The sequence below is a fragment of the Balaenoptera borealis genome (assembly GCF_965194805.1).
Source record: "Balaenoptera borealis genome assembly, chromosome: 11".
Lineage (NCBI taxonomy): Eukaryota > Metazoa > Chordata > Mammalia > Artiodactyla > Balaenopteridae > Balaenoptera > Balaenoptera borealis.
The window spans coordinates 31,145,585-31,173,453 of record NC_138868.1 but is presented as its reverse complement, the minus strand read 5'-3'; the positions used below and the strand labels follow the sequence as shown (position 1 = coordinate 31,173,453).

The 27,869-nt window shown below is 42.0% G+C and overlaps 1 protein-coding gene across 6 annotated transcripts in view; it reads right to left on the bottom strand.

Annotated features, from left to right (window-relative positions):
• Positions 1 to 6,193: 6,193 nt before the first annotated feature.
• Positions 6,194 to 27,869, bottom strand: part of BDNF (brain derived neurotrophic factor) — a 66,365-nt gene continuing 44,689 nt past the window's right edge. For all 6 annotated transcript variants that reach the window (XM_082342519.1, XM_082342517.1, XM_082342521.1 and 3 more), the window contains one exon: positions 6,194 to 17,040. In XM_082342519.1, coding sequence (XP_082198645.1) covers positions 16,273 to 17,019 — 747 coding nt within the window. In that variant the 5' untranslated portion in view covers positions 17,020 to 17,040 and the 3' untranslated portion in view covers positions 6,194 to 16,272. The remainder of the gene's footprint in view (positions 17,041 to 27,869) is intronic.

The following is a 27,869-nucleotide window of genomic DNA, read 5'->3' as shown; positions in this document are numbered from 1 at the left end:
TTTCAAGACTTAGAAGCCATGGAGTATTTAGAGCTGGAGGGAATTTTAAGATCATCAAATCCAGCGTCCTCCTTTTGCAGAGGAGATGACCAAGGTTGAGAGAAGTGAAGGGGGACTCGCCCAGATCATGCAGCTGGAGAGGGGCAGAGCAAGGTCAGGGATTCCAATCTGCTGACTCTCAGGCCCATGTTTTCTCTCTGTACATGCTCACCCTTCTTTTTCAGAGTCTCCACTTCAAGAATCCACCTCTTTACACTCACATACACTGGAAGGAATTCTGCGGCACAAGGCCTGGAATAGAGCTTCAAGTGGAATGTATCCAAACCAGGAGGAAGCTGTTCCTTTGGTTTTCCTCTGATGGTCAGTTCAGGTTGGTGTGTGGTGGGGATGGAGGTGTGGAAAGCTGGCCAATTCTGCTTTAGCAAGTTCTTCATCCTTTCCTACCCGAAAATGTATCACAGTTATGGACGTCTTCGTGAAACCAGAACCCAAACAAGAGAAAGTGGAATTGGGAACTGGTGAATTAATGCCCAACCCAGTCAAAGCCAAGATTTCATATTTGCACAGCACATCTGCCTCCACCTGGTCCTCACACTCATGAAGGGAACACGTGGCGAAGGCTCAATGGCTAGACTGAGTTGTGGGTATGGTATGCACATATGTGTCCACACGTGTGGGAAAGCACTGTGTAAACTATAAAACACATTGTATGAAAAAATGAAAAGAAATCCATAACGCTCCCTCATACCCCATTCTCACTCCTTTGTTATGGATTAGACCCAAAGAAGAATGTCAGTCCAAATCTCTAGCAACCACCCATCGTTTTCAACCTTGCCTGCCCAGTAAAATCACCTGGGAGCTTTGAAAACAATATAGATGCCTGAGCTCCACCCCCAAAGATTCTGATTCACTTGATCTGGGATGGTGTCTAGACTTCATGGTTTTTTACAAAACTCCCCAGATGTCTAACCTGCAACCAGGATGGAGAATCACTCAGTTGAACTATCCAATAGCTTTCCCTGACTGCTGGGACCCACTCCTTGTTCTGCTGCTAATTTTTTGTAGTCACTTGGGGCTAAATGCACTTAAAATGTGGTGTTATACTGCGTCATTCAATTTCATAGACACTTGTTGAGTGCTTGATGGCTATATGGACTGCAGTGGGTGCATAGATGAATGAAAATGCCCATGGCCCTAGAAGAGCATAGGGTAAAACAAGGGGCTCAGTCACCTAGACACATAACTACTGCCTGGGGAGGTAGCAATTACTTTTTCCTGGGAAAATCCTGAAGGCCTCATAAAATTGAACCTTGAAGGTTCTATAACATGTGGAAACAATTTTTATTTTCTTAGTAGATGATTCCTTTGTAGGAAGAGGCCTGATTAATGGAAAGGTTGCTTTGATAAGTCCACCATCATGTTCAAAAGTGCCTTGGGCCAGTGCCTGGGTTTGGAAGATGGAAGCTTCCCTGTGTAACAGAGAGTGGGAGCTGGGGAGCAGGGCTGAATGTCGTGTAGGGAAGAGGTCAAAGGAACACTTGGCAACTTTTTCACCAAAAACGGAGGCTCAGGAGGCCATTTTTAATAAGATTTTTTTAAGATGAAATGATAGGTATTACGGAACGTAAACCCCACCTTTCATATTTACTAAGAAACATTCAGTAAAATACCCATTGTTCACCAATGATTTGGTAAGAATGAATTCTGTATGGAAAATACAAAGAAGTGCTGAATCCGACTCTGAGATGGGCTGAGTAAAATCAGAGGATGCATATGGGTAGAGCAACATCTTATGGGTAGGGCTGCTGGATTTAGCAAACGAAATTCCAAGACACACCGAGTTCAATTTGAATTTAAATAAACACAAATAATATTTTAAGTGTGTCCCATGCAGTATTTCTACATACTTATATTAAACATAATTCATTGTTCATTTGAAATTCAAATTTAACTGGGAATCCTGTATTTTATCTGGCAGTGGGTTATGCCTGGGTGGGGTTTTTACAATCAGGGAATCAGGAAGTGAACAAAGGCATGGCGGAGAAAGAGTGCAAAGTGTACTTGGAGAATAGGGAGGGGTAGGTTGGGAGTGGTCTGAGAAACACAGTAGGAAAATAATCTACAACCACATCCTAGAAGGCTATGAATGCCAGTCTGATTGATTTATGTTCTGTCAACAATGGAAATCCCTTTAATATGTCAAAGGAAGGAAAATCATATTGTCTGTTCATCCATCAATCCATCCATCCATCCATCATTCTACATCAATGTATCTGTATCAATAGCACGTTGGAAAGCACATGTCCTCTGAATTTATATAAGGTTCTGCTATGTGCTCACTGAGAGATGTTTGGCAAATCACCCAGTCTCTCTCAGCCTCCGTTCCTTGAGAAATGGGCATAATTAGGTCTTCATCCTGCACTTCTCATCAGGATTATCACACTGTCATACAATTGCTGAGCGGACAAGGCCATCTTGAATGACTTCTTGAGAACTTTTTTAAAGGTTCCAATACTGTGTGTACCAAGTGATACCCTTGTTACCCTAAAACATTCCACTCAGTCTGTCTGTTTCATCCTTTTGCAAAAGCACTGGACTTTATCCCTGTGTCCTTACCAGTGAGTAAGGACAGCATCCCTGTCTCCTGCCAAGTCAGTTGATGGGCGTTGCCATTTGTATAATGTGTTACAAAGCATTTTCACATGATTTCCATCGAATCTTCAGGGAGATCCTTCTGCTATCATGAGAGGATAGATTGTGGTGGGGGTAACAGATTGGAGGTAGAGAACCCACCAGAAGACTATCACGAGAGTCCAGGCAAGAAGTAACGAAGACCTGAACTAGAGTAGTGGAAAGGGTGAGCTGAAAATGGAAGGAACGGATGAGAAAAAATGGCACACAAATAAAAACAAAGGGACGTTCTGACACAGGTATTTGGTCTCTCTAACACTGCTTCCATTTCCTCTAGGGGCATGTCCCGGATAAGGGTGAAATCGGATATTCTTTGGCAGTTTCAGATGACACCACCCCTAACTTTCCACTGGATGAGAGAAGGCTCAAAATAGCCTCTGGTCCCACAGGCTAGTGATTCCAGGGACTCAGATTCCTGCTCTGAAAAACACGGGGAAGAAGCCAGGCACTTGCCCACTTTTACCCTCTCACCAGCTGACCCTGCTGCCTGCTGACACAGAGCATTCGCCAGTTCCAATGAGCCCCGTGGCCTGGCTAAGCTGGGCATCTCCTGCACTGCTGCTCAAAGAAGCCCTCCAGGAAGGGGCCAAGAGACATAGAGATGTTTTTCCTACTAAGTGTCAATCAAACTGACTGCTTGGCAGTTTGAGGTAGGGGTGGGGGGAGACAGAAAAATTAGAAGGGGCAAAAGACAAAGCCAAATGTTAACCTAATGGTCACTCTGAAAACAGAGAAGACATTCCAAACAATCAAATCTTCTTTTTGCTTGAACTTTATAAAGTCCTTTGGAGTCCAGCAGAATAAGACAAGCTTTAGTGAAATGACACGTGCAGGTTTGTCTCTGGCTCAGAGCACCTGCTCAGAGGTGGGACAGGTGATGACCTGCCTGCCTTCTGGCCGGTGGAGCTTTGTTCTCTGCACTGCTGCCACTTGACCCTCACCTACAGGCTCAGCCCTCCTGTAGAGTTTGTGCCTCTTCTGTTCTTGATCACAGTGAATCTGAAGGAGTTTGAGGACCCTAGTACAGGATTCAGTGTTTAACTGAGCTATCTGGGCATCCCATCTTGACTCTGAATGTTGATTTTCATATCTAGAATTGTTCTTTTTTCCAATGGTAAGTCTTCTACTCTATTTGATTTCCCCTAGGTCTAGGGTCTAGTTGGTTAATCCCCAGACATTAAACTACAATGCCCAAGTCCTAGCCACTGGGTTAGGACCAGAATTCTCTGATATTTCTGACTCATGCTTACCCAGAGGAAGAGGAGTCTAGGGTAGTGGTTCTACCCTGGCTGGTCAACAGAACCACTGGGGAATTTTAATACAGATGCCTGGGTCCCGCTCGCAGAGATTCTGATTTAACTCATCTGGGGTGGGGCCTGGGCATATGTATTTTTAAAACATTCCCTAAGTGATTCAGATGTATAGATCATGATCAAGAGCCACTGGTCTGGTGATTAAGATTGGGGGCCTTGGCATTTGCAACAATGTGGATGGACCATGAGGGTATTATGCTAAGTGAAATAAGTCAGACAGAGAAAGACAAATACTGTATGAGCTCATTTATATGTAGAATCTAAAACAGCTGAACCTTAAGTCGTACCAATGTTTTCTTAGGTCAGTTTCCCAAGGCAATAGAAACAAAAACAAAAATAAACAAATGGGACCTAATCAAACTTACAAGCTTTTGCACAGCAAAAGAAACCATAAACAAAACAAAAAGACAACCTATAGAATGGGAGAAAATATTTGCAAATGAGGCAACCAACAAGGGCTTAATTTCCAAAATATACAAACAGCTCGTACAACTCAACAACAAAAAAACAAACAAACAACCCAATCGAAAAATGGGCAGAAGACCTAAAGAGACATTTCTCCAAAGAAGACATACGGATGGCCAACAGGCACATGAAAAGTTGCTCAACAGCTCTAATTATTAGAGAAATGCAAATTAAAACTACAATGAGGTACCACCTCACAGCAGTCAGAATGGCCTTCATTAAACGGTCTACAAATAACAAATGCTGGAGAGGGTGTGGAGAAAAGAGAACCCTCCCACACCATTGGTGGGAATGTAAGTTCATGCAGCCACTATGGAAACAGTATGGAGGTTCCTCAGAAAACTAAAAATAGAATTACCATATGATCCAGCAATCCCACTCCTGGGCATATATCCAGATGAAATTATAATTCAAAAAGATACATGTACCCCTATGTTCACAGCAGCACTGTTTACAATAGCCAGGACATGGAAGCAACCTAAATGTCCATCGACAGATGAATGGATAAAGAAGATGTGGTACATATATACAATGGAATACTACTTAGCCATAAAAGAGAATGAAATAATGCCATTTGCAGCAACATGGAGGCAAGTAGAGATTATCATACTAAGTGAAGTAAGTCAGAAAGAGAAAGACAAATACCATATGATATCTCTTATATGTGGAATCCAAAATATGACACAAATGAACCTATCTAGGAAACAGAAACCGACTCTGTTTCGGACATGGAGAACAGACTTCTGGTTGCCAAGGGGGAGGGGGTTGGGGGAGGGATGGAGTGGGAGGTTGGGGTTAGCAGATGTAAACTATTATATATAGAATGGATAAACAACAGGGTCCTACTGTCTAGCACAGGGAACTATATTCAATATCCTATGATAAACCATAATAGAAAAGAATATTAAAAAGAATATATATATATATCTCTATATATAACTGAATCACTTTGCTGTATAGCAGAAATTAGCACAACATTGTAAATCAACTATACTTCAATAAAAAAATAAAAATAAAAAAAGTGAACTTATAGAAATAGAGACTAGAATGATGGCTATCAGGGGCTGGGGGTGGGGCAAATGGGGAGATTTTGGTCAAAGGATACAAACTTCAGCTATAAGACGAATATGTTCTGGGCACTCTAATGTACAGCATGGTGCTTATAGTTAACAATACTGTATTGTACACTTGAAAGTTACTAAGAGAATAGATCTTTAATGGTCTCACCACAAAAAAGAACAGTAATTATGTGATGTGATGCAGGTGTTAGTTAACATTATGGTGGTAATCATTTTGCAATATATGTGTATCAAAGCAACACATTGTACTTAAACTTACACAACGTTATATGTCAATTATATCTTAATGAAGCTGGGGTGGGGGGAGAAAAATGCCAGGGTTATAGCGAGCATGCCAAGAGATTATTAACAGAGGCAACAGCAAACTTATGAAGAATTGTAGGTAACATACGAACAGTGAAAGGAAATGAAACAATGCTGATTTAAAAACAATTGGGGGTCTTGAGATTTTATAGATGTGGCTTCAAATCTGACTTTATCATTTATTAACTGTGTGACCTTGGGGCAAGTTATTTAGGCTGTCTGTTGTCAGTTTCCTTGTCTCTAAAGTTATATGTAGCACACAGTTGACGTGTATTTTAAATAGCATGCAAAGGATCTAGCATGGCATCTGGTACAAAATAGGGATGTAATATTATTGCCTATGTCAAACTCTTCCCCATGTTCAATCAGTTCCTAGGGTAATCATTCCTTACTGGGCTTCTCACAGTGGATCATTTGTCTGAAGCCCATGGAATTCACTCTCATGTTCACATGTCTGTAGAACGTGCTTTGCCCTTTCTCACCCAAATTCTGCTCCAACCTGATGGGCACATCCAGTCTTCAGCACCTTGACTTTGCTGCCAGATCGATCCCATCACCTATAGGATCTGTTCTTGAGAAACTGGGGGAATCAGGACAGCAAACTGAGTTCATCTCCTGGGTCAGTTCTATTCCACTGGCAGTTACTACACAGAGCACAGCCTTAAAGACGATTCTGAGACTGCAACTAAGCTCAGCTAGGACTTGTTAGCAATGTCTGCCCTACATGGAAGAGTAGGGGAGAGATGGCACACGTGCTGCTCTGCTCCTGATGCCAACCCAGCAGGGCCAGGACCACTGCACTTTCTCTCCTCCACGAAGCCCAAACACAAAACAACTTGGTACGTTTTTGACCTAGGGAGGATTGGGCATTCCTGAGTTTAGCAAGTGGTTCCAGAACACTCTGCCTGTCTACCCAATCCTGGCTGCTCACAGGGAGCCCTTCTGAGCTGCTACGAGGTAGACTGGGTGACAGCTGCCTCATTTCCAGGTATTGGAGACAGCTGACACAAAGCTCTAGAACCCCTGCCCTCAGATTGCCCAGCACAGAGCAGAGTTGCGTCCACTTTTGGAAGGGCCTGCACACAATATGAGCCTCTTGGCACGTTAACCCTTAAAAGAGCAAGCCAGTGTTCTCTCGAAAGCTAAAAACTATAAGCACCACTAGCGCTCTACCTTCTTGATGGAGGCCCAACTCTTCGTAGATACGTAGCTCTCTCCATTTTTTTGTTTCCATATTTTCCCAATGCCCTTACACTGTTTCTATTTTGCAGGGGTTAACAGAGGGGCCCCAGATCCAGGCTGCCTGGACTCCAGGTCCCGCTCTGCTACTCACTAGTGATCTTTGGCAACTTAATTGAACTCTCTGTGCCCTAGTGTCCTCATCTCTAAAATGGGAGTCCTAATCCTACTACCTAGTCGATGGACTCTTGTGAGAATTAAGTGAGCACGTCTGCACGGTGTGCCTCGAGCACCGCCTGCTCACAGTAGGCACTAGTCGTTCTTACTGTGTGAAGGGCGGCATGGCATGGAGCTCAGCCATCAGGTGAGGTGGGATCTTCCTGACGGGCCACAGCTATTTTTAGAAGTATGCCTGTGGCGCCTTGTTTTTCTTTCTGACTCTGTGAGTTCATCCATTTCACCCTGGCTTCAGTCTTTTCCATTCAGCTGGGATGGACACTTAAAGGATAATGGGCTTCATTTGGATTGTACAATCTAGAAAGATGCCTTTGATTGTAGTGTATCTCCTTCTCCATTTGCCTAAGTGTGTGTATTGGCCAGAGTTTAAGTGCCAAGGAGTATATTGCTAGGGGATACACAAGAGTTGACTCCCTGAGTCTTCCAGAAAAGACAAGTGGTCTTGGATGCTTAATGAAACACAGATGAAATAGGATCCTCTCTAGGAGTCAGAGAATATTAGAGAACAGTCTCTGATATCTGCTCTAGGTGAGCCCAGCTCATCCGCAGTCAACAGAGTAAGAGTTTGACACTTTTCCATGGGACCATCATTTTTCTAAGTGCTTTATGTGTATTGACCCATTTGCTTTTCACAAAATCCTAGGAGGTAAGTGGTAGTATTTTTACCTGTCCTTTACAAGTGAGGAAATTGGAGCACAGAGAAGTTAAGTAACTTGCCCACAGACACACAGCTCTAGTGTCAGAGCTGAAATTCAGACCCCCAACCCTCAGGCTCCAAAATCTATGGTCCTGTGCTCTGAGGGGTGAGAAGTTGGATCCCAGAATAAATAGAGTCCTGAGGTCACCAGGAAGGGAAGATCAGCATGAACGGGGAGCAGACATAGATGGCACTAGAAGGAAAATATAGGTTTTCAGAGATTCAGGCCCAAAGGATTCTGGTCCAGGAATAAGCCAAAGTTTGGTAGCTGGAACGAGGAATTCTAGACTCTGCCTAACCAGCGAGGTTTGTCTCCTAAGCTAGCCAAAGTTCTACTCAGAATGACCTTCCCTGAAGGTTTGCTGTGAAGAAGTCTATTGGGTGTGGTGTTGCCATGATTCATCATGTGACACCGTTGTCTTCAAGGCCATTGTCTCCAAAAAGAGTCTATACCTAGAGTGCTGGGGGTAGCAGAGAAGCAGGTTGAGAGCTGCATGACCCTGGTGAAGCTATAAACCGAAAGGAACTGAGAGGCAAGTCCCTTCTGTTTTGGAGGGTTCTATAAACAGTGACTTTACAGGACGCAAATCCTGCAGTTTGATCCAGGGTTTCCTGACCTCACCTCAGCAAAACATACCAGATCTCTCTTTGTCGGGCACCATTTCTGTCATGAAGTGACATAAAACATAGGCAAATATCATTGTCTGGCTTTGAAAGCAAGTATAGAGCCAGGCAGAAAATGTTTGCACCTTGAAGAATATTTGCGCTCCTCTTCCAAGGCATTTTCTGCCTGATTGTCAAACACTTGGTAACATTTTCATTTTATATATGAAGTGAAAAGCTTCCTTGGGGCATTTCCCCCCTTCCTCAACTCCCATTCTGACACAAGTACCTCCTGATTTCAATCTTGTGATAAGTGCCAAGCAGTAAGGGTGGAGGGACCCAGGAGAGGGACAGTGAACTCTCACAATGTTCCCCAACCTTTAAGAGCTTCAGAAACCTCTTTAACCTCTTTTACCACAAATGATGAAGTAGGAAGAATGGGATGATAGACTCTTAGGGCTGGAATATACCTCCAAGACCATCCAGTTCAGTCTTTTCCTACAATAGATGAGGGCTTGGAGGTCCAGAGACCAGAAATGGCTTTGGCCATCCTAGTTAAAGACTGAACTACCAGGACTCCTGGTTCCTAAGGTAGGCTTGTCAGAATTCAGGTTTCCATGTTGTCCAATAGATGGGTAACATATTTGGACACCCTCCACCCCAGCTCCTAAACAGAGAATCTTCAAATGCAGTTTGCAGTGTCTAAAATGTGCAGGAATATGCACACACAGATACACACACACTCACACAGATGGGGTGGAGGTGCAAATAGATTATTCTCCCGTCCTCCTTTCCAGAAACAGTTCCTGTGATCAGGAAAAGGTTTGCCACCAAGGCTGGAGAAGCCCTTTGCATTTGTAATCTGGTCTTTCTGGAGGGGTGAACCCAGGACTCCTCAGCTGGACGTTAATAGCTGATTAATTCAGGAAGCTTATTTAATTTGTGACTAATATAGCTCTGTTTCACAAAGAGGGGGCCATGTTGGCAGATGCAGAAACCAGCTCCCCAGATGGAATAATCTTTTTCTTATTAACTTGCTGCATGTTGCTTCTCATCTCTCGCAGTCATTCCAAATGTGTTACAAACAACTACATGCTCTGGGTCCTGAATCCACTACTGCTATAGCTTTGAAAAAAAAAAAAAGAAAAAACATATTGACTATCAACTGCAGCGAGCTTTCCCAGCACACATTTTCGTGCTTGCTTTTTAAATCATTGCAGTCTCCCATCACTGAGCATTGCTCCACCTGGGAGCACCCATTGCTCTTGTGTTTTTTTAGGAAATGAAAATCTGGATGGTTTGAATGATGTTTTCAGGGTCCTGGAAAGAGGTGGTGGCATGGCTGGGATTGGAACTCACAGATCCAATTTCTTGGGCTGTGCTGTTTTCCTATTGTCTAGAAGAATATGTGGCAGGCTGTCTACTCCCCTTAGTCCAGGGATTCATGAGGATCACCTGGAGGGCTTGTTAAAAACACTGATTGCGGGCCCCTCCCCCAGAGCATCTGATTCGGTAGGTCTAGGGTGGGGCCTGAGAATGTACATTTCTAACAAGTTCCTGGAGACGCTGTTGCTGCTGACTGGAGAGCACACCTTGAGGACCGCTGCTTAGTCCAATCAGAGGTGTGTACAGGTAGTACAATCTCCAAGTAAACGCTATTGGTACCTTTTGGAGAAGGTCTCTGATGTTTGGAGCGTTTCTATTTTGTTTTGTGTCTTTTTCCTCTTCCCCCCTTGATATGCACCAAATTCGAGTTTGGAAACTATTATGATTATTTTTTAATGTTAAGGCTCAATGGAGAATGTAGACTAAATTAATTTGAATGTGTACCTCAGTACTTGATATGGATTTTTCCAAAATGTGAGCACTTAAGCTAGACGAAAATATTTCCCCTGGGTTCAGCCATTCTACGCAGACCAGCTCCTGGTTTCTAAGAAACCATTTGAACAGCATATAGTACCAAAGTGTAGTGCTGCAGAAGCATCCTTGTGATGATTTCTAAATGCAGAACATACACCCCAAGCTCAGTCTTTCAACCAACACTTTTTCTTGTCACTTACAGGCTTATGATTATTAATACCCTGTCATTAACTACAGTGTTCTGTGTTGGGTATTTTAGGGCAGAAGGGCTTATTTTTGCAAAGGAAAAGTACTTTTGTTTTGCCACATATAAAAAAATCAGCAGCTCGCACTTAAATATACGATGAATGCACAGGTCCTATTTGTTTATTTTGCATGTGTGTTAGGGCTGGGATAAGATTTAATGAATTAGAAGACTAGCTTTTACGAGTCCATGCTACTGACATCACCAAGCATACAGGGTTGTTGTTTTTCAGAAAAGCAAATGTCAGGTCGGGGAGCTCCTGATCTAGTATTTTGTGCCTAGCAACTAATTCAAGGGATTGAGGTAAAGGCCTATGGAAATCCTGTAGAGTGTGACATAAATGGCTCTTTTTCTTAATGAGGAATATCATGGGTAAGGCCACAATATTTTTCTACTATATAAATATATTCTTCAGGCAATTTACTGCATCTACTCACATATCAAAATGCAAGGAGGTTGCCTTTTTTTTTCCTACAAAGAAGTAAAGGGTGGCTAGAATTAAAGGAATAGGGGATAGAGGTGTGGGCCGGGTATTTATTAGCTGGAATGGACATAAAGCCTGGCTGGTTTGGAGTGGCTGCACCTGCTCTAGCCACTGAGTTTGGCTCTTAGGTGGGGAGTTCACAGCACCAACCACCAGTCAGCTTATTGTAACCAACAACAGGCAGATTCCCAATTAATTTCTCCCCCCAAACCAACCACCCAACCTTTACAACAAGTTAAAACAACCCGCAGCTAAAAAAAGAAAAAAAAAGCCCAGATTCCATCACTAATTTTGCTGTTCAACATTTTAAGGTTGGATCAAATCTGTGGGTCACTCTTTCCAAGCTAAATAATTTATCTACCTACATTATGTAGATAAATTGTTTCTTATCCCAATTATCAACATCCTTTACTTAACAATGGCTTACCAAAACATGCAGCCACTTCCACTTTAACTGTCTTATAGAACAGGCTTAATGTGAGAACATGGAGGAGACATGTATGTTTTAATTAGGCCGAAGCCCTAATGCTGCTGGGATGCTGGCTGAGCGGAGGCCAGGCATGAAGGCTTCTGTTGCAGTTCATAAGGTGTCTGACATTTTATCCAGAGTCTAGTAACCTCTTAAATGAATCAGGGACTATTTAACACCGATCCATTCTACGAATTAGTTCAGATTCTCACTCAGAACTGTGACAGTAGTCACAGAATTAGTATAGCTAATAAAAAGACTTCGTAGCCACTGCTAATGACCACAGAGGCTTATCAATAAGGTGAAAAACAATAGCAATGATCTGGGTTATTTCCAGGCATCTTCATAATGAAAGAGGTTTAACTGCTTACCCAATGACTAGAGTACAAATTGACTACTCCTGTTAAGTTCAAGTTGGTTAATTTAGATGTCTCCATCTTTTGTTTGCTTGTTTCTCAGACCTCTTCTGATGAAAACTTCCCGTCATGTTTACCAAACTCCTTTAACTTTAAGGAGTTTGAATGTCACATTGAATTCTCACTTCTTTTTACTCAAGATTCAAAAACCTTTTCGTCTTCCTCGACTGTGAAGATTGGTTAAGCCTGAAGTTTCCTAAAGTTCTAATTCATTGCTGGGCTCATTGTCTTCGCTGGCCGTCGGGACTTCTCCTAGGGTTTAGAGTACTTTGCAAACTCACTGGACAGATTAGGATGGAGGAATTCCTCTCATTCGATCTGCCCTCCCTTCCATACCCACAAATCTATGTTTGTTATGACTTTCTTGATCCTTATTTATAAGACAATACAAGAGGAAACCATGTGTGTGTATGTTTGAAATAGAAATGATACATTGCACAGATATAGTTCACCACGTTCTGGGATGGGTTGTCAGTGTTCAAATGGGGAGTCTAATGAGTAGGAACAGATGCTTTTTTTCCTTAATGGCCCTTTCTCTCATTTAAAATCCTTCCATTTATTTCCCTAAGATTTAGCGATAACTTCAAACACTTTAACTAAATTACCCAGCAGCTTGGCAGCCATGAAAGAGGCAAATCTTTTTAGAAATCCTAGCAATCTGTTAGATCGTGGGTACTGTGCTATAAAATCTGCGTGTTCCACGTACAAAAATTAAATCAGTGCAACGGATACGAGCACATAATGCAAATGGCACCATTTCCAAACGGAGGGTACATGACCTGCCTCTAAATATTGAATTTCTATGTTTTTTTCAGTCATTGACTTTCTAAATTTGGGCCAATTTATCCTCATTATCCCTAAGTAAACCTACTTTGATTTTTTTTTTAACAGTTATTTTATAATCAAATAGAGCCAGCCAACCCTAATTCATGGATCCTGATGTTGCTAGGATACATGGCTTGGTATTTGATGAAAGTATATCACTTCAAAGGGGAAAACTTGCAAGTGTCCTAGAAAATGACACTCCCGTTTTCCACTGTGGAAGACAGGCCCAATCCTAGAGCTTCTTGAAAGCTCAGACTGCAGGATTGGTCTCCCATGCTCTGAAATAAGCATCCTCTCTGGAGGGCTGTGCAATTGCTAAAACCAGTCAGGTTGGTCTTAAAGCAAGGAACACACGTATTTATAATAAAACACGTTGTCATGTTTGTTTTACAGTGAAGAGAAAAAAACCCAGAACCCCCAGATTTTATGTACTTTGAAAATATATTTAAAAACATTAAAAATTCTATATTTAAAACATATATTATATGTTAATTAGTACACTTAAATAGAACTTGTATTTACAATAGGCTTCTGATGCGATTAAGTTTTAATGCCAATTTTTTCAAGAACATAATTATATAAATATACTAAAATACAATAAATATTTTTTGTTTGTTTGTTTTACATGGTGAATAATATCTTTACCGTAGAGAGAACAAGGCCACAGACATTTACATTGTCAATGGGAATCACCATAAAAAAGCAACAGACCTGCTGCCATGCATGAAACACTTCTGCCACAAAGAGACCACAGCAAGACTTTAAAAAAACAAAACCAAACAAAACGGAACAAAAATGAACAGCAACAGAGAAAGATTTTAACAAAATCAACCTGAAGTCAACGTAAACCACCAAGCATGTGACTGTGATGTAGCTTACTGAAGAAGAGACTGCCACTGACCACACGATTGCTGAACGCCTCCTACTCGGCCACTTAAGAGATCCGGCCTTTGCAGTACACTCTGAGACTGTGATGGGGACGTTTTTGTTTTTTTTAGAATTTTGTCCCTCGAAAGGAGGCTGTGAAAACTTATCAGACAGCAGATATTCCGAGTATTCATTACATGTGAAAGATAATTACAAAGATAGTAGTTTCAAACAGCACAAAACAAACCTATACTACATAAGTTATTCCTTCTTTTAAAGACAGGTATTCAGGATGGTACCGTAAAAGATAGCCTCGTTCTAAATGAAAGACTGAACAAGTAGACATTATTTGCTGATGGTATCTTCATTCCCTGGGTCATGGCGGACAGCCTCTTTTGCTTATCCCTCACCCTACTAAGATGCAGCACATTTCTTGAGGCTTTCTGATACTCAAGGACCCGGTCCAGGACATTTTCAGGTTTACACGATGGGCTACATGGGCCTTAGCACTAATTTCCACTGGGATCCATTTTACCCAGGACCACTATTTCAGGCTCCCAACTCGACTTCTCCTAACCCAAGATGGCAGAGGTAAGGCAGGGACCCTCTCCATGAACAGACAGGATGGTCAGGAGGTGGCTGCAGCCTTTACCGGGGAGCAAAACTTTGTCAGCTCTGTCCTGGCCTCTTCCACCGAGCAAGGCGCCTTCAAGCCTTTGGTGTCCTGGATGGGCAGACACCATCCCAAAGTCTTGTCTCTGGACAAGATTTCTTATTGGTAGCCATGGTCATCCAACCTGAGTTTTGGAGCCTTTTCCTGTTCCCTTCCCCTTTACCAAAAGTTCTCAAAAGACAAAACCCTGGTTTCCTCAAGTGTAATTTCAAAGCAATAAGTGCTCATGTAGCAAACATCTCCCATCTCATCGAATCCATTTCATGATCACAATGCCACCGTGTAGTTCCAAAAATGTTCCACGCTAATCCAGCTTTATGCAAAATTGCTCAGAGGTGGAGGGTGTAATTCGGCTTGAGCGCGGTCCTCCAGCGAGAACCTCTTAGCACGGTTAGATAATGTAGGCACTTAAAGCGCGAGGTCCAAGCAACTTGACACGTGTCATTCCAGAGCCACCCCTGAAGGGTCCTTCAGACGCCTCCCTTCTGGAATGTCTCAAGTACCCTTCCCATCCCACCTAGACCTCAGCATGGCCACTCAGAAATTCCTCCTGCACCACCTGGAAATGATAGGTCAGCTCCACACGGCCTCCAGATGGCTGTTCAGTCTCATTTCACTGGCAGTGTGGACTCCTGCTCTGATCTAGGTGTTTCTGGGTCTGTACAGAACTCTACCTTTTGCTTGCAAGACAGTTATATGCCTTACCATGATTTTTTTTTTAAGCCTTACAATGATTGACCCAAATGTTTACCCCTCATCTAAAAGAATTTTAATTTTTTGAATTATTTTTTGTTTTTCTCTCATCAAAAAAAAAAAAAAGAAAGAAAGAAAGAAAGAAATCACTGTTCTCCATGCTTATATGAGTGCCACAATGTGACAAAACATGTCTACTCATTTGCAGCAGTTGTAAAATATTTCAGAGCGCGCAACTGATTTTTCTCCCTTAGAGAAAACAAAACAAGGAGGGGACCAGAGGGGGTGGGGGGGAAAGAATGTGCTCAGAGTAAATGGAGATCTTTCCGACCAAAGAATCTTCCCCCGACCAAGGCCCAGAGGGTGAGCAAGCGCCTAAGAGGTGCGTCATGGGAAGTGGAGTGAGCACATCATTCGTTTGCCTTAATTTTTATTCACTTTCCAGTCATCTGATTGATACTGCCGACATCTCTGCAACATACAAACGAATCTTTTATCAACCAGACTCTAGATGGAAGGAATTCTTTCCCCATTCCTACACCCTGTGGGAACTAAAAAAACAAAACAAAACAAAACAAAACAAAAACACAAAACAAACAAAAATATACCCCTCCCATCCCCCATCCCCTAAGCCAGTAAAGCGATGACAACAGCACCTTGACATTGTTTTAATTCCAATGCTCTCAGAAGTTAAAAGCAGTAAAACAGAGTACTAACAAGAACGAAGATACTTACTGTCTAAAATGTAAACGGAATGTTTTGGTTCAAATTTTTGTTAGGCTTTTTTTTTTTTCTTTCTTTCTTTTTTTTGTTTGTTTTCTGAAAGAGGACAGTTTGTTATCAATTCACAATTAAAGCAGCATGCAATTTATTAGTAGTATTTTTTAAACTTTTTTTTTTTTAACGTTTTTCAATTCTTGGCAACGGCAACAAACCACAACATTATCGAGGAATGTAATGCAGACTTTTTAAAGTTGTGCGCAAAAAATGACTGTTTCCCTTCTGGTCATGGAAATGTCCAATAAATAGATCGTAGAACCACTGTACTGTATAAACTTCATTTATACATGCAGTTCATAAAATTATTTTTTTCTTAACTGAATAATTTACCCTGTTATGTATATATACAAATAGATCATTTTTGTCTCAATATAATCTATACAACATAAAGCCACTATCTTCCCCTCTTAATGGTCAATGTACATACACAGGAAGTGTCTATCCGTATGAACCGCCAGCCAATGCGCTTTTTGCTATCCATGGTGAGGGCCCGAACGTACGACTGGGTAGTTCGGCACTGGGAGTTCCAATGCCTCTTGTCTATGCCCCTGCAGCCCTCCTTTGTGTAACCCATGGGATTGCACTTGGTCTCGTAGAAGTACTGCTTCAGTTGGCCTTTCGAGACGGGGACTTTTTCGAGGACCGTGACTGTCCCGCCTGACATGTCCACTGCAGTCTTTTTATCCGCCGCCGTCACCCACTCGCTGATGCTGTCGCACACGCTCAGCTCCCCGCGGCGGGCGGGGTCCGAGTGGCGCCGGACCCTCATGGACATGTTTGCAGCATCCAGGTAATTTTTGTATTCCTCGAGCAGGAAGAGGAGAGGCGGTTCCAAAGGCACTTGACTGCTGAGCATCACCCGGGACGTGTACATGTCCGCATCCTTACTGTTTTCCTCACTGGGTCGAACTTTCTGGTCCTCGTCCAAGAGCTCTTCGATCACGTGTTCAACAGTGTCAGCCAACGACGACGTCAGGCCTCTTGAACCCGCCTTGGGCCCATTCACGCTCTCCAGAGTCCCATGGGTCCGCATACCTGGGTAGGCCAAGCTGCCTTGTCCTCGGACGTTGGCTTCTTTCATGGGGGCAGCCTTCATGCAACTGAAGTATGAAATAACCATAGTAAGGAAAAGGATGGTCATCACTCTTCTCACCTGGTGGAACTGTAGGGAGAAAGCAGAAACAGGACACAAGACTGTTTAGGGCTTTCTTTTGCTGGGATACAAAGCAGCCATCTGATTGTAATTCCAGGCCATTCTGCAGGGTCAAGGTTTCTGCTGTATTGGTGATAAACTCCAGCTGTACCAGACACAGGTTAATGTCAGTAGTGTGCTCGATGGGCTTTAATATAAACCAGAGCCGTGCAGCCTTGGCCCCAAGGTTTAGCATGTAAACCCGAGATTAGATGGCTCCTGAGCAAGTGAAAAAAAACTGTGGCTTCGAGTTTGCCTCTTTCCTCCCACTTGAGCAGCTTTGTAAGTTTAATTTTTAATGATCTCTGCTCAGGCTGTCACAGGAAACACAACAGCAGAAATGTTACCAAGCAACAACTGCGAGGGTAATAGTAATCTTTTTTTCCCTCAAGTCAGCAACGTGGCCCTATGGCAGGAACATGTGACAGGACCAGTAGTGGCTTGTGGGGTCTGAGGGGGGCCTTTCTAGCTAGGGGCTATCCAGGCATGAACAACAAAACAAGTCAGGGAGCTACAAGGAGCCTCCCCATTGACTCTCTTTCCTCCCATGGAGATAATCCATTAGAAGAAAGGAGGGAATTCCTTGGTGGTCTAGCGGTTAGGATTCAGCACTTTCACTGCTCTGGCCTGGGTTTGATCCCTGGTCGGGGAACTGAGATCCGGCAAGCCATGCAGTGCCGCCAAAAACAAACAAACTCACAAAGAAAAACAAAGGAGAAAGATCATTTCATCAGATCATCCAGTTCTACCGATAAGAAAACCAGTGGTCGTGGAGGACTTGCCTCCCGTCATGAAGAAAGTTTCTATTAGAACTCAGGGCTCCCAAGTCCAGCTTCAATGTTTTTCTACTACACCTTGGGTGGTCTCAACGAAAATAAGTTTTGCTCGTTCCCAAACAGAAATCATTTTCTACACGTTGATTTTAATGACGTGTCTCTGCCTGGGGCTGATATCATGAAAGCAACGTGTCTGCTTAAGAGAGAACCGAAGAAGGTGACATCAAAAAGCTCGAAGGCAATTTCAAGTGCCTGCCACATGTGCATCCACGTGTATCTCCACTAACTCCCTAAGCCCCTCACCCCTTGGCTTTTCTGGCTCTTGTGGAGACCCATCTAAGAGAGCTCAGCCTCTCTTTTCATTGGAATGTGACCTATGTGCATGTGTGTGCGCGAGCTCTGAGTCGATCGTACCTTTAAAAAGCCGGGTGGCATTGTGCACATTTTGGTACAGGCAGCTGAGCTGGCGCTTCTTTCTGGGCTTTTGAAGTTTTCTGGGAAGTCCCTTAACAGCACACTACAAAATTAATCTTTTCCTGTTTGCCAGAGAGTAGCTATACTCTAAATTTGGCTCTCCATCTACAAGCATGCTCTGGGAAGCCAATTAGAATGAGTGAAGAGCGAGGTGAAAACATACCTACAGACACAAGGTTCCCGTCGGATGGTGAAGGACTTCAGGATCACTTACCTGAGGCATCGCGTCCCTGAGTAGCAATGAGAAGCATTCATTCCCCCGCCCGAGCCCAACACTCTAACTCTATTCCTACTTCTGAGTTCTGGAGCAAGGACTTACAAAATGACACGCACGTGCCACAGCTGTTACGCTGTGCCAATCGGTAGGAAAGGGGACTGCTTTTCCAAGTGCCATGAAGTGTCACTTGCCAGGAGGGTAACCTACCTCCAGTCGGTAGGTCATACTGCAGAAAGAGCTGAAACTCTGGGAGCGAGAACCCAATGTTTCCGTCCTCCACTTTTATCAGAGATCACATTTTCTACTACTACAAGACTTCATTACCGTCCCCAAACACCAACCAACTTCCTTGCAGATTCACTCTTGCTTCTGCATGAGGAGCAAGCGTGCTCAGAACTGCCTGGAGTACACAGTCCCAGATCAGGAGGAAACACTGGTTTGAATAAAACACAGATATCCAGTCTGCTAATACCTGAACTTCTGTGAAGGTTCTGGATTCCACACCATCAAAGAAATGGATCCTCCAAGGAGATTTCTATTCCTGGCAGCTGTATTTACACCACTGAATGAAAATCCTTTCTCCTAGTGTTCCCAGACCAAATTAAAACAACCCAAGGGGCACCTCAAATGCAGGCTGATGAAAAAGGCAAATTTAGCATATTTTACTCCTTCCCTCTATCACACTGGTAGACATTTGCTGTGATTAGCTATCTTTTAATACCATATTTCATGAAATCTAAGATACTATCCTTCTAAAGTACACCATTTTAGATACCACTAGGATATAAAAAACGCAGCCCGTTAAACTATTGCTTTCTTTATCACTTAGAACGGAAAAGAGTTCTTTTAGACTTATTTGGACATATTTTGTCATAGATAACTTCTGTGCATATGTAAAAAAGAAAATTAAGCAAAATAAATTGGTTAAGGCAATGACAACTATGTTGCAACTGCTACATAGCCAACGACAATAAAATGACATCAACTGTAAGACACAACCCAATTTCAGAGATGTTAAAAAAATGAATAAGAAAATGTGCATCTTAGAATTAATGAAAAAGTTTAGTAAGTATTTACTAAGTGCCCACACTCACTGCTTAAAATGGCCCAAGGTACTGAGGCATCTTAAACTACAGAGTTGGAAAATTATTTTATTATCACTATCATAGTAATGAGTCTTTTAATGATCCTTTTTTCTATACTTGGCTTAAAGAAGTTGACCCTGTAAAGTTACTGCTTTTCACTTGTCACATTTATCTTTTTATTCATAACTTTTTGGTTATAAAAGTAGTTAGCACTTTAAGTATCATTTTCTCACCAGTTCCACAAGCAATTTTTCAAAGGAACAAATGGCATCTGAGTAAATATTACTTGGCTTTCATCCTGAAGCCCAAACATGGGCATCCCTCAAAGCAGAACATCTGCAGACATTCAGTAATTAAACTACCTGGTGATACAGCCCAACCCCCAGCCGCGGCTCCACCCAGCTGAGTGACTTTCTACAGCGCTAACTGCCTACTGGCTTATAAGGCCAATACTTTTTGTTGGAACAATGTTACTTCCTAACTTTTCTGACAATGGTTTCTTGATACTTTGGACCACCCAGGCTGCAGGATAGAAATCTTGGAATCAATTCTGCCAATATATTTCTTGTAGAGCTTTTAAATCCAGTCAGTGAAGAAGTCCTGCTCATTTCTCCTTTAAAATACTTCTCCTGTCCATCCTGTTTCTCCCTTCTACTGCCACTGTCTCGGCTCAGCCCTTGCCATCTCATTTTGACTATAATGCCCCCAGCGCCGCCCACCTCCCGCCCCCCCCCCCACAATGTACATGACATCCTTTCTGCTCCATTTAACTCTGATGACCTGACTAACCTCTCATCTTATGCTCCTATACAAAGACTTGCAATGCTTTTTTATTCCACCAGATCAAATCTAACCTCTTTTACCCGGTATTCAACACCCTTCAAAATCTGGCGTCACCTTACTTAGCTAACTTTCTCATGTTAACTCAGTGCTCCATCACCTCTCCTCTGATCAGGCCAGAGTCCTTGGAGCCCCATATATATTAGTGCCGGGAAGTGACTTGTTCCTTTCTTCTGGAAAATTCTTTTTTCTCTATCTGACTAAATCTTGCTTATCCTTCATGACCCAGTTCAACCATCAAATCACACATGCCACCTTCTCTAAACTACTCCAGCGCACACTGCCCTCCTTCGCCTCTAAAATTCCACATGACATCTCATTTAGTACTTCATTCCCTACTCACTGGTTAATTGGTAACAGTGTTTGCTAATTATGGTCAGTCTTCAATTGGATGATAAGCTCTCTGGATCATGGGTGATTCCCCCATAATGCTTAACACAGAAAAATGAAGTGGTAAACTCACTCAAAACTTCCCTGGTGGCGCAGTGGTTGAGAGTCTGCCTGCTAATGCAGGGGACACGGGTTCGAGCCCTGGTCTGGGAAGATCCCACATGCCGCGGAGCAACTGGGCCCGTGAGCCTCAACTACTGAGCCTGCGCGTCTGGAGCCTGTGCTCTGCAACAAGAGAGGCCGCGGCAGTGAGAGGCCCGCGCACCGCGATGAAGAGTGGCCCCCGCTTGCCGCAACGAGAGAAAGCCCTCGCACAGAAACGAAGACCCAACACAGCCAAAAATAAATAAATAAATAATAATTTAAAAAAAAACAAAAAACTTACTGATGGGTTTATTAAACCATGAGAAAACAGTGCTGATATCGTTTTCACAGGAAGCCTTTCCATATGGCAGGCACCAGTGAACTCACTGAAATTAGGTCAAGTACAGGCTGTACTAAACCCAAATTATAAGCTCTAAAGTATTTGATAGATGGTAATTATCAGCCATGAGGAATCTCTTGAGTTTCTCTAATAGGGTAAAACTTACCTTGAGTAATAATTTTTTAAAAGCACGTAACACTACAACACACTAACTGCCCCTACTACTTCATTTGTTGCTCTGTTTTTAATAGAAGACTTGGAAAGGGGGCAGTAATAATAATTATAGCAAAATTTGGAACTTTCAGTCTTTTAATGTTCTTTGTCCTATTTACCTCGTCAATGAGTAATTTTATATACTGTATTAGGAAATCATAAAAGGTTAAGAACTTCCATGACAATTTTCTTATATGACAATTTCTTCAGGTGAGTATCACACAAGAGATAAAGAGGCTATGCAAAATTGCTAAGTAGCTTGTTAGTCTATATATCTATTTATACATTACAAAATTCACTGCTGTTAATTCTGTTCCAAGCCTTGCAACAATCAACTCAACCACATGTATAAAATGCTAGGAAGGTTGTTTTTAGCCCCATTCTCAAAAAATTAAATATAGTGCACAGAGCTAAAAAGAAAATCAACGAAGTAGAAATAAGGTTTACTTTTAAGCATGACTCACAAGTCTTAAACATTCAACCAAATGAATATCCATGACAGCAGGCTGTAGTAATAACTTACATTTGTCTAAAAGACTACAGAACATTCACAAGCATCGTCTAATTTGATTGCCACAAGGAGACAGGACAGGTATTATTATCCACATTATACAGATGAGACAATTACTGTTCAGACATCATAAAGCTAAAAGGTTCCCTGTCTCACTGTCCACATTTTTACCATCAGGACATGTTCTAAATATATATTTTTTTAATTTAAAATATTTAACCAGAAGGAGGAGAGAAGTGATGCTATGAACGGTGGTCAAAGAAGCAGTTTATAAAGTATGGACACAGTTTTCTGCAGTTGCGTGTATCTTATAGCCCAACTTTCTAAAGGCAGCACCATTAAGATGATATTCCGACCTTCAAGACCCTTCAACTTTATGGCTTGATTGCTCCAGCAGATGGAATTTCAGACAATTCAGTCCTCCTCTAAAAGAAAGCTTTGCAAAAATTTAGGCATGTTAGAGCCAAGTTTCCATGGCCAGAGCTCAGAAGGGGAACCAAACAATAATATGGATAATTTGGGCATACAGGGGGAAAAATACAAAGCTTTGTTTGTTCCCAGTCCCTTTGGGTTCTGTCTATGAGCATGTAGTCAAAGGAAACACAGTTTAAAGATATAGTTGCTCATGTTAGACGGTCCTATAAGCAACAAGGATAATGGTAATGTTGGCAAAATTATCAATTAATATTTAATTCCTAACATACATGATGCAACTCTATTAAGAGCCCAATTTAATGAAATCTTGCAAGTCTAGGCTTAGTTTTGTTCGTTCATTCATCAGACATGGATCTGTTTTCAAGCCTTACAGTCTAGGAGGGAGGTAGGACATATACATAAAGTAACTAAAATATAAAGGTAGAAATGACCCAGAAAAGTATAGGTACAATTCTATAAAGAGAAAGAGGCTACTTCCACTTAGAGAAAGAAGAATGCTTTGTGAAGAAGATAGCAAAGGATAGAAAGGATTTTAATGTATCCAGAAAAGACCCCAGTGGATGGAGGGCAGCTTGGTTAAAGGCACGGAGTACATTTCTGGAGAGAAGAGTTCTAGAGTAGTGAGGAATAAGAGTGAATGATTGTTAGGTTTTGAAAGGCTCTGAGGGTGATGCTAAAGAATCTGGACCCTGCTGTACAGGCACGGAAGAATCAAGGAGAGTTTCTGAGTGGGAGGAATGCTTCAAGAAGCCCAGTTTATCACAATGTGTAGGAGAACCTGAAAGAATGATACATTGGAAGAGACAAGTCAATTAACTGATTTTATTCTTAGCGGCTGTTGAGCTTTGAAAGTAAATATTAAGGAGTTACATAAGTGTGGAGTTGGGGTTAAGGGGCCTGGACATAATTTTTAACTTATTCTATGTATGTATGTAGGTGCGTATGTATGTATTTTTAGGCTTAATTAGGTTGCCAAAAGCAAAGGGTTTAGAGAGAAGGGTGCAGAGCTGGGTGGTAACCATGAGCCATGTCTGTCTGGGCCAAAGGAACAGAATGGAGGGAGGTAGAGGGAAGGCGGGCATATAAACTCTCATTCCAATTATGATTACACTGAACTTGGATTCTACTGCTCAGCACTTTTAATTCAAAGATCTCCAAACGCTTTGCAAATATTAAGTAATTAAGACTCAAAGGACCCTAGAGGTGCAGGTAACTATAATTATCCCCATTTCATACAGGAGGAAAGAGGACCAAAGTTTTTAATCAACTCATCCACTTCCCCTGGTTCCCCTGAAAGAACAAGGTCAGAACCTCAGATTCCAAAGGAAAACTAGGCCTTCACCTACAGGGACTAGTTTCTTCCATCCCTCTGCATTATTTTTGTATTGTTTTCCCATTAGGTATACATTGTTTAGCCAAGAAGACTTAAAAGAGAAACACCTCACATCCCTCAAAGAAAATAATGGGTAGTTGGAATCCACAAATACAACGGAGGGAAAAAAAGCTCATGATCATTACAGATGCTCACCTACTTACCTGAATGACCAATCAACTGAAACTAATAAATATTTTAGTAAATGATATCTGATAATGCCTATGTTCCAGAGCTTTGAAGGAAGTTCCTTTAAAAATGTAGTTTTTAACCATAACATAGTTTATGTCCAAGAGTATCTGATTACACTTATAAAACACAGCCCTTCATACTACTCTCTGGTCCCTGAGTACGCTCACGGTGTTGCGTGACACTTGGAGACATTACTTAGCCTCACTAAGAACGCCAGAGAAATTGCTGGTTCTTAGTTCAAACCTGGAGTGACACATACATGTAAGTACCACGAAAAAAAGGTGTATTTCCCTGAATCATAAATTTGATAGACAAATTTACATACATCTTTGATAGAAAGCCCTATAGCTCTGGCCCTCTATTCACTCCTTCTATTCCCCACCGCATTTCTGAAAAAGGATTTTTTCTATTGGTTGGAGACCTACCTTATCCAGGAGTAAAACCAGACCGTAATCTCCATTAGGAGAGGGATTGGGCATTCTCTGAATTATCACAATTTGTACAGTACCTTGCACAAACTAGGTTCCCACACACATTAAATGACTCAGTTCCCCTCTGTACTGGTAATATTTGCCTAGTATTTAGGGAGGTGCAATTAAAGTAAGAGCAGTAAGTCTTAAAGTGAGCTATAATGATGGAATGAATTTTGGAATAAGCGATAGGAAATGCCTGGCACAAGGACCAGGCCTGGGCAAAGAACACACTTCACCTGGCATTCCAACCCCAAGCACAGCTGCCACCCTGCAAAGGTCTACAAGTGCTTCCATCATTACTGCTCTAGGAAACCTGCTGTTCTACCGGAACCAAGGCAGTATCCCAGAAAGCCAGAGGCACCCAGAACTCCCAGTCTTATCCATGCTCTGCCCCCTTCCTCCGCCTCCTCTACACAGAGAAATACTGCCCCAACAATGTACATCTCTAGTCCCTCCTAAAGAAGTCTCAAGCATACACAGGTCACTTGCCCATCAGATAAGGAGACTGTCTAAAAATGCTTTTTAAATTATTGTTTTCAACTGCCAGTTGTTAGATTACAAGAACGAAATGGCAGTTAACATTCAATTAAAAAGCCTAACCTCTTTAATTAGGATTCTGTTTTCTTTAGAATTTCAGGTGGAATTTGTCATAATGAGCTAAAGTTCATATTTAACAATGTTCTGACTATTAAATTGCCAAAAAGCAAGGTATTATTTATTAAATTTCCACACAGGGTAGACAGTAACATTAATTAAGAAGTCACTGTCTACCAGGTTCTGTGATGTTTCAGTGACCCACTGTGTAAGGAAGGGCCTGAAAAAATTACCAAGTATCCATCACATTTAATGCTAGGTGTTGATCTCTACAAGTCCTGTGAAATCATGGGGAAAATTTTCCTGTAAAGGGAAAATGACTCTGGAAATAGTAAATAAGGAGATATAAACATCATTGTAACACAGGCATTTAAGTTACATTTAAACATATGGACTTTGAATTTATAGAAAAAATTTAAGTACAAAATTCATTTCATGCAACCTAAACCTCCAACTTCAGATAATTTTTTGAGTGTTACATCTATAAATTAAGTGTACTAATGCAATTCCAATTTGTTACTAAGAATACTACAACAGAAGGAGAAACTTGTGGGGCCTGAAATAAGTTTTAGGAAATGTAGGTATGGGATAAATGTCCATGGGCGGAAATTAAATGAAGCCTTGCTTCTCAAGGTGGGATCCATGGACCAGTAGCATTGGCAAAACCTGGGAGCTAATAAGAAAAGCAGCATCTCAGCTTCCCCTCCTCCAAACCATCACAGCATCCACTCAGTCAGAATCTGCATTTCAACAAGACTCATAAACTTCAAGGTGACTCATGTACTTATTAAAGCTGAGAAGCACTGGACTAAGTGATAAAACCAAATGGCGGTTAACATTCAATTAAAAAGCGGTGTCTACGTAAGACACGGAAACGGCAGGGTTAACGTTAACTTAAGTAACCTCCTTGGTTCAACTTGTTTTATTGGGACATTTATTACGTGGCAAAATAGTTCTGCTTTTGTAATGTTAAGTGAAATCTGGGTTCCCTTTATGTCAACTGGCTTTTCCACTGTTGTGTTCATACCATAAAGTGCAGGATACCTATGAACGTGACAGGCTGAATGAGAATTTATAGAGTACTACTGATCTAAATCTGGACTTCCACTCAATCACTCAATTTTATCTCAATGCTACAAGGCAAGTGCAAGCGTAACTGGCCTCCCTGATCATTAGAACCCTAACATCACTCACTTGATCAGAATGATACTGGAAATGATGTGATCAGTTAGAGCAGCTAGTAGATTTCCAGGCACATTAATATTACTTTCAGCCGGATGTCTCTGATCCTCCTGAGTTCTTTCTGTTGTGAAATGGTGAAACAGACAGAGGCAGAAAGAACTGACTCATCCACTCAATGGAGATTTCTTATTTCTACGCTTGTCCTAAAACTAACAGATCCAGCTACCTCCTACCAAGTACTATGAAATTAAAACAGAAAACAAAAAACTCACAAAATAAAACAACAACGGGGAATTCCCTGGTGGTCCAGCGGTTAGGACTCCACGCTTTCACTGCTGAGGACCTGGGTTCAATCCCTGGTCGGGGAACTAAGATCCTGCAAGCCCCACGGCACGGCCAAAGAAAACAAAAACAAAAAACAAAACAAACAAAAAACAACAACAGCAGCAAACAACCAAACCCTAAAGTATATTAGCGTACGTATCAAGCATCAAAATCCCCTCTCCAACTCAAATCTGTCTCTATTTCAATAAGGTACCCAGCAGCAACCCGATTTCTCAGTTGAGTTCCAACACCTGGGATCATTTGCTTCAAGACTGAAGCACCCAAAATGGTTTTAAAAAAATGTTAGATTTCCAAAGAAAAGTAAAAACTTTGAGTTGAACAACATTATCAGGGAGTCAATGGGGTAGGGTAATTACATAAACAGAACTGCTAGAGACCGGTCCACTCTTTAGGCTTTTTACGAAGGACTTAAAAAGATGGCTAGTTTCCAAACCCCAAGAAGTCACCAAGTTCACCAATACGAATGCAAGTGACTCACACTGGGAACCCTGATATCGTGGCTGTTACATCATTGGCAAATGGGTGGGTGAGATGGGGCTGAGATGCCACAAAACCCTATTTTCCCAGGCAGTATCCACCTTGAGCCCCACACAGTACAGATGTCAACAAAGCTAAGGGACTGCCTCTCCACATCACAAACAAGGTGCACCTACTAACAGGGGCTGTTGTGAAAGCACACGGTCTTCCAAGTTCCTGGATCCAGGAAGGAGCATGCTCTGTCTAAAAAAAAATGCAAGGGTGACACAACTGCATTCTTTGTCCCTAAGGGGAGAACATGCACTAATTCAAACCAGAGGATAAAGAAAATCCACCTTTAAGAAGTCTGCCACAATGTGGAGACTGGGAATATGCCAGAACAATTACAATCGGAAAAAAAAAAAAGGCAAAGGAAGAAAGTTAAGACCCGTCTGTCCTATTTCAGTCTCTTTTTTCAGAACCGGCAATGTCAAATCGACAGGTTGCTTTCAGAGTGTTGCTGGACACTCTTGAGTTCCTGCCAGGAGGTGCCGTGGGGATTCTGACAGCTGTTGAGCCAACACCCACCAGACACCGTCCCCATACAAACACACTCTTAATGGACCCCAGAGCTGCGGTAGAGGCATACCTTTCTCAGTGTTTCCAGAGATGGTGCTCCTGAAAATTTCCATAGCCAATGTATGCCTGTGGTTAATTAGTTATCTGAGCAATTTCCATAAAGAAAGAATATCTGTACATAATTACACCCATCTTAGGTCCAAACTGGAAGCCTTCAATGTCATTAAGTCAGAAGGGGGAA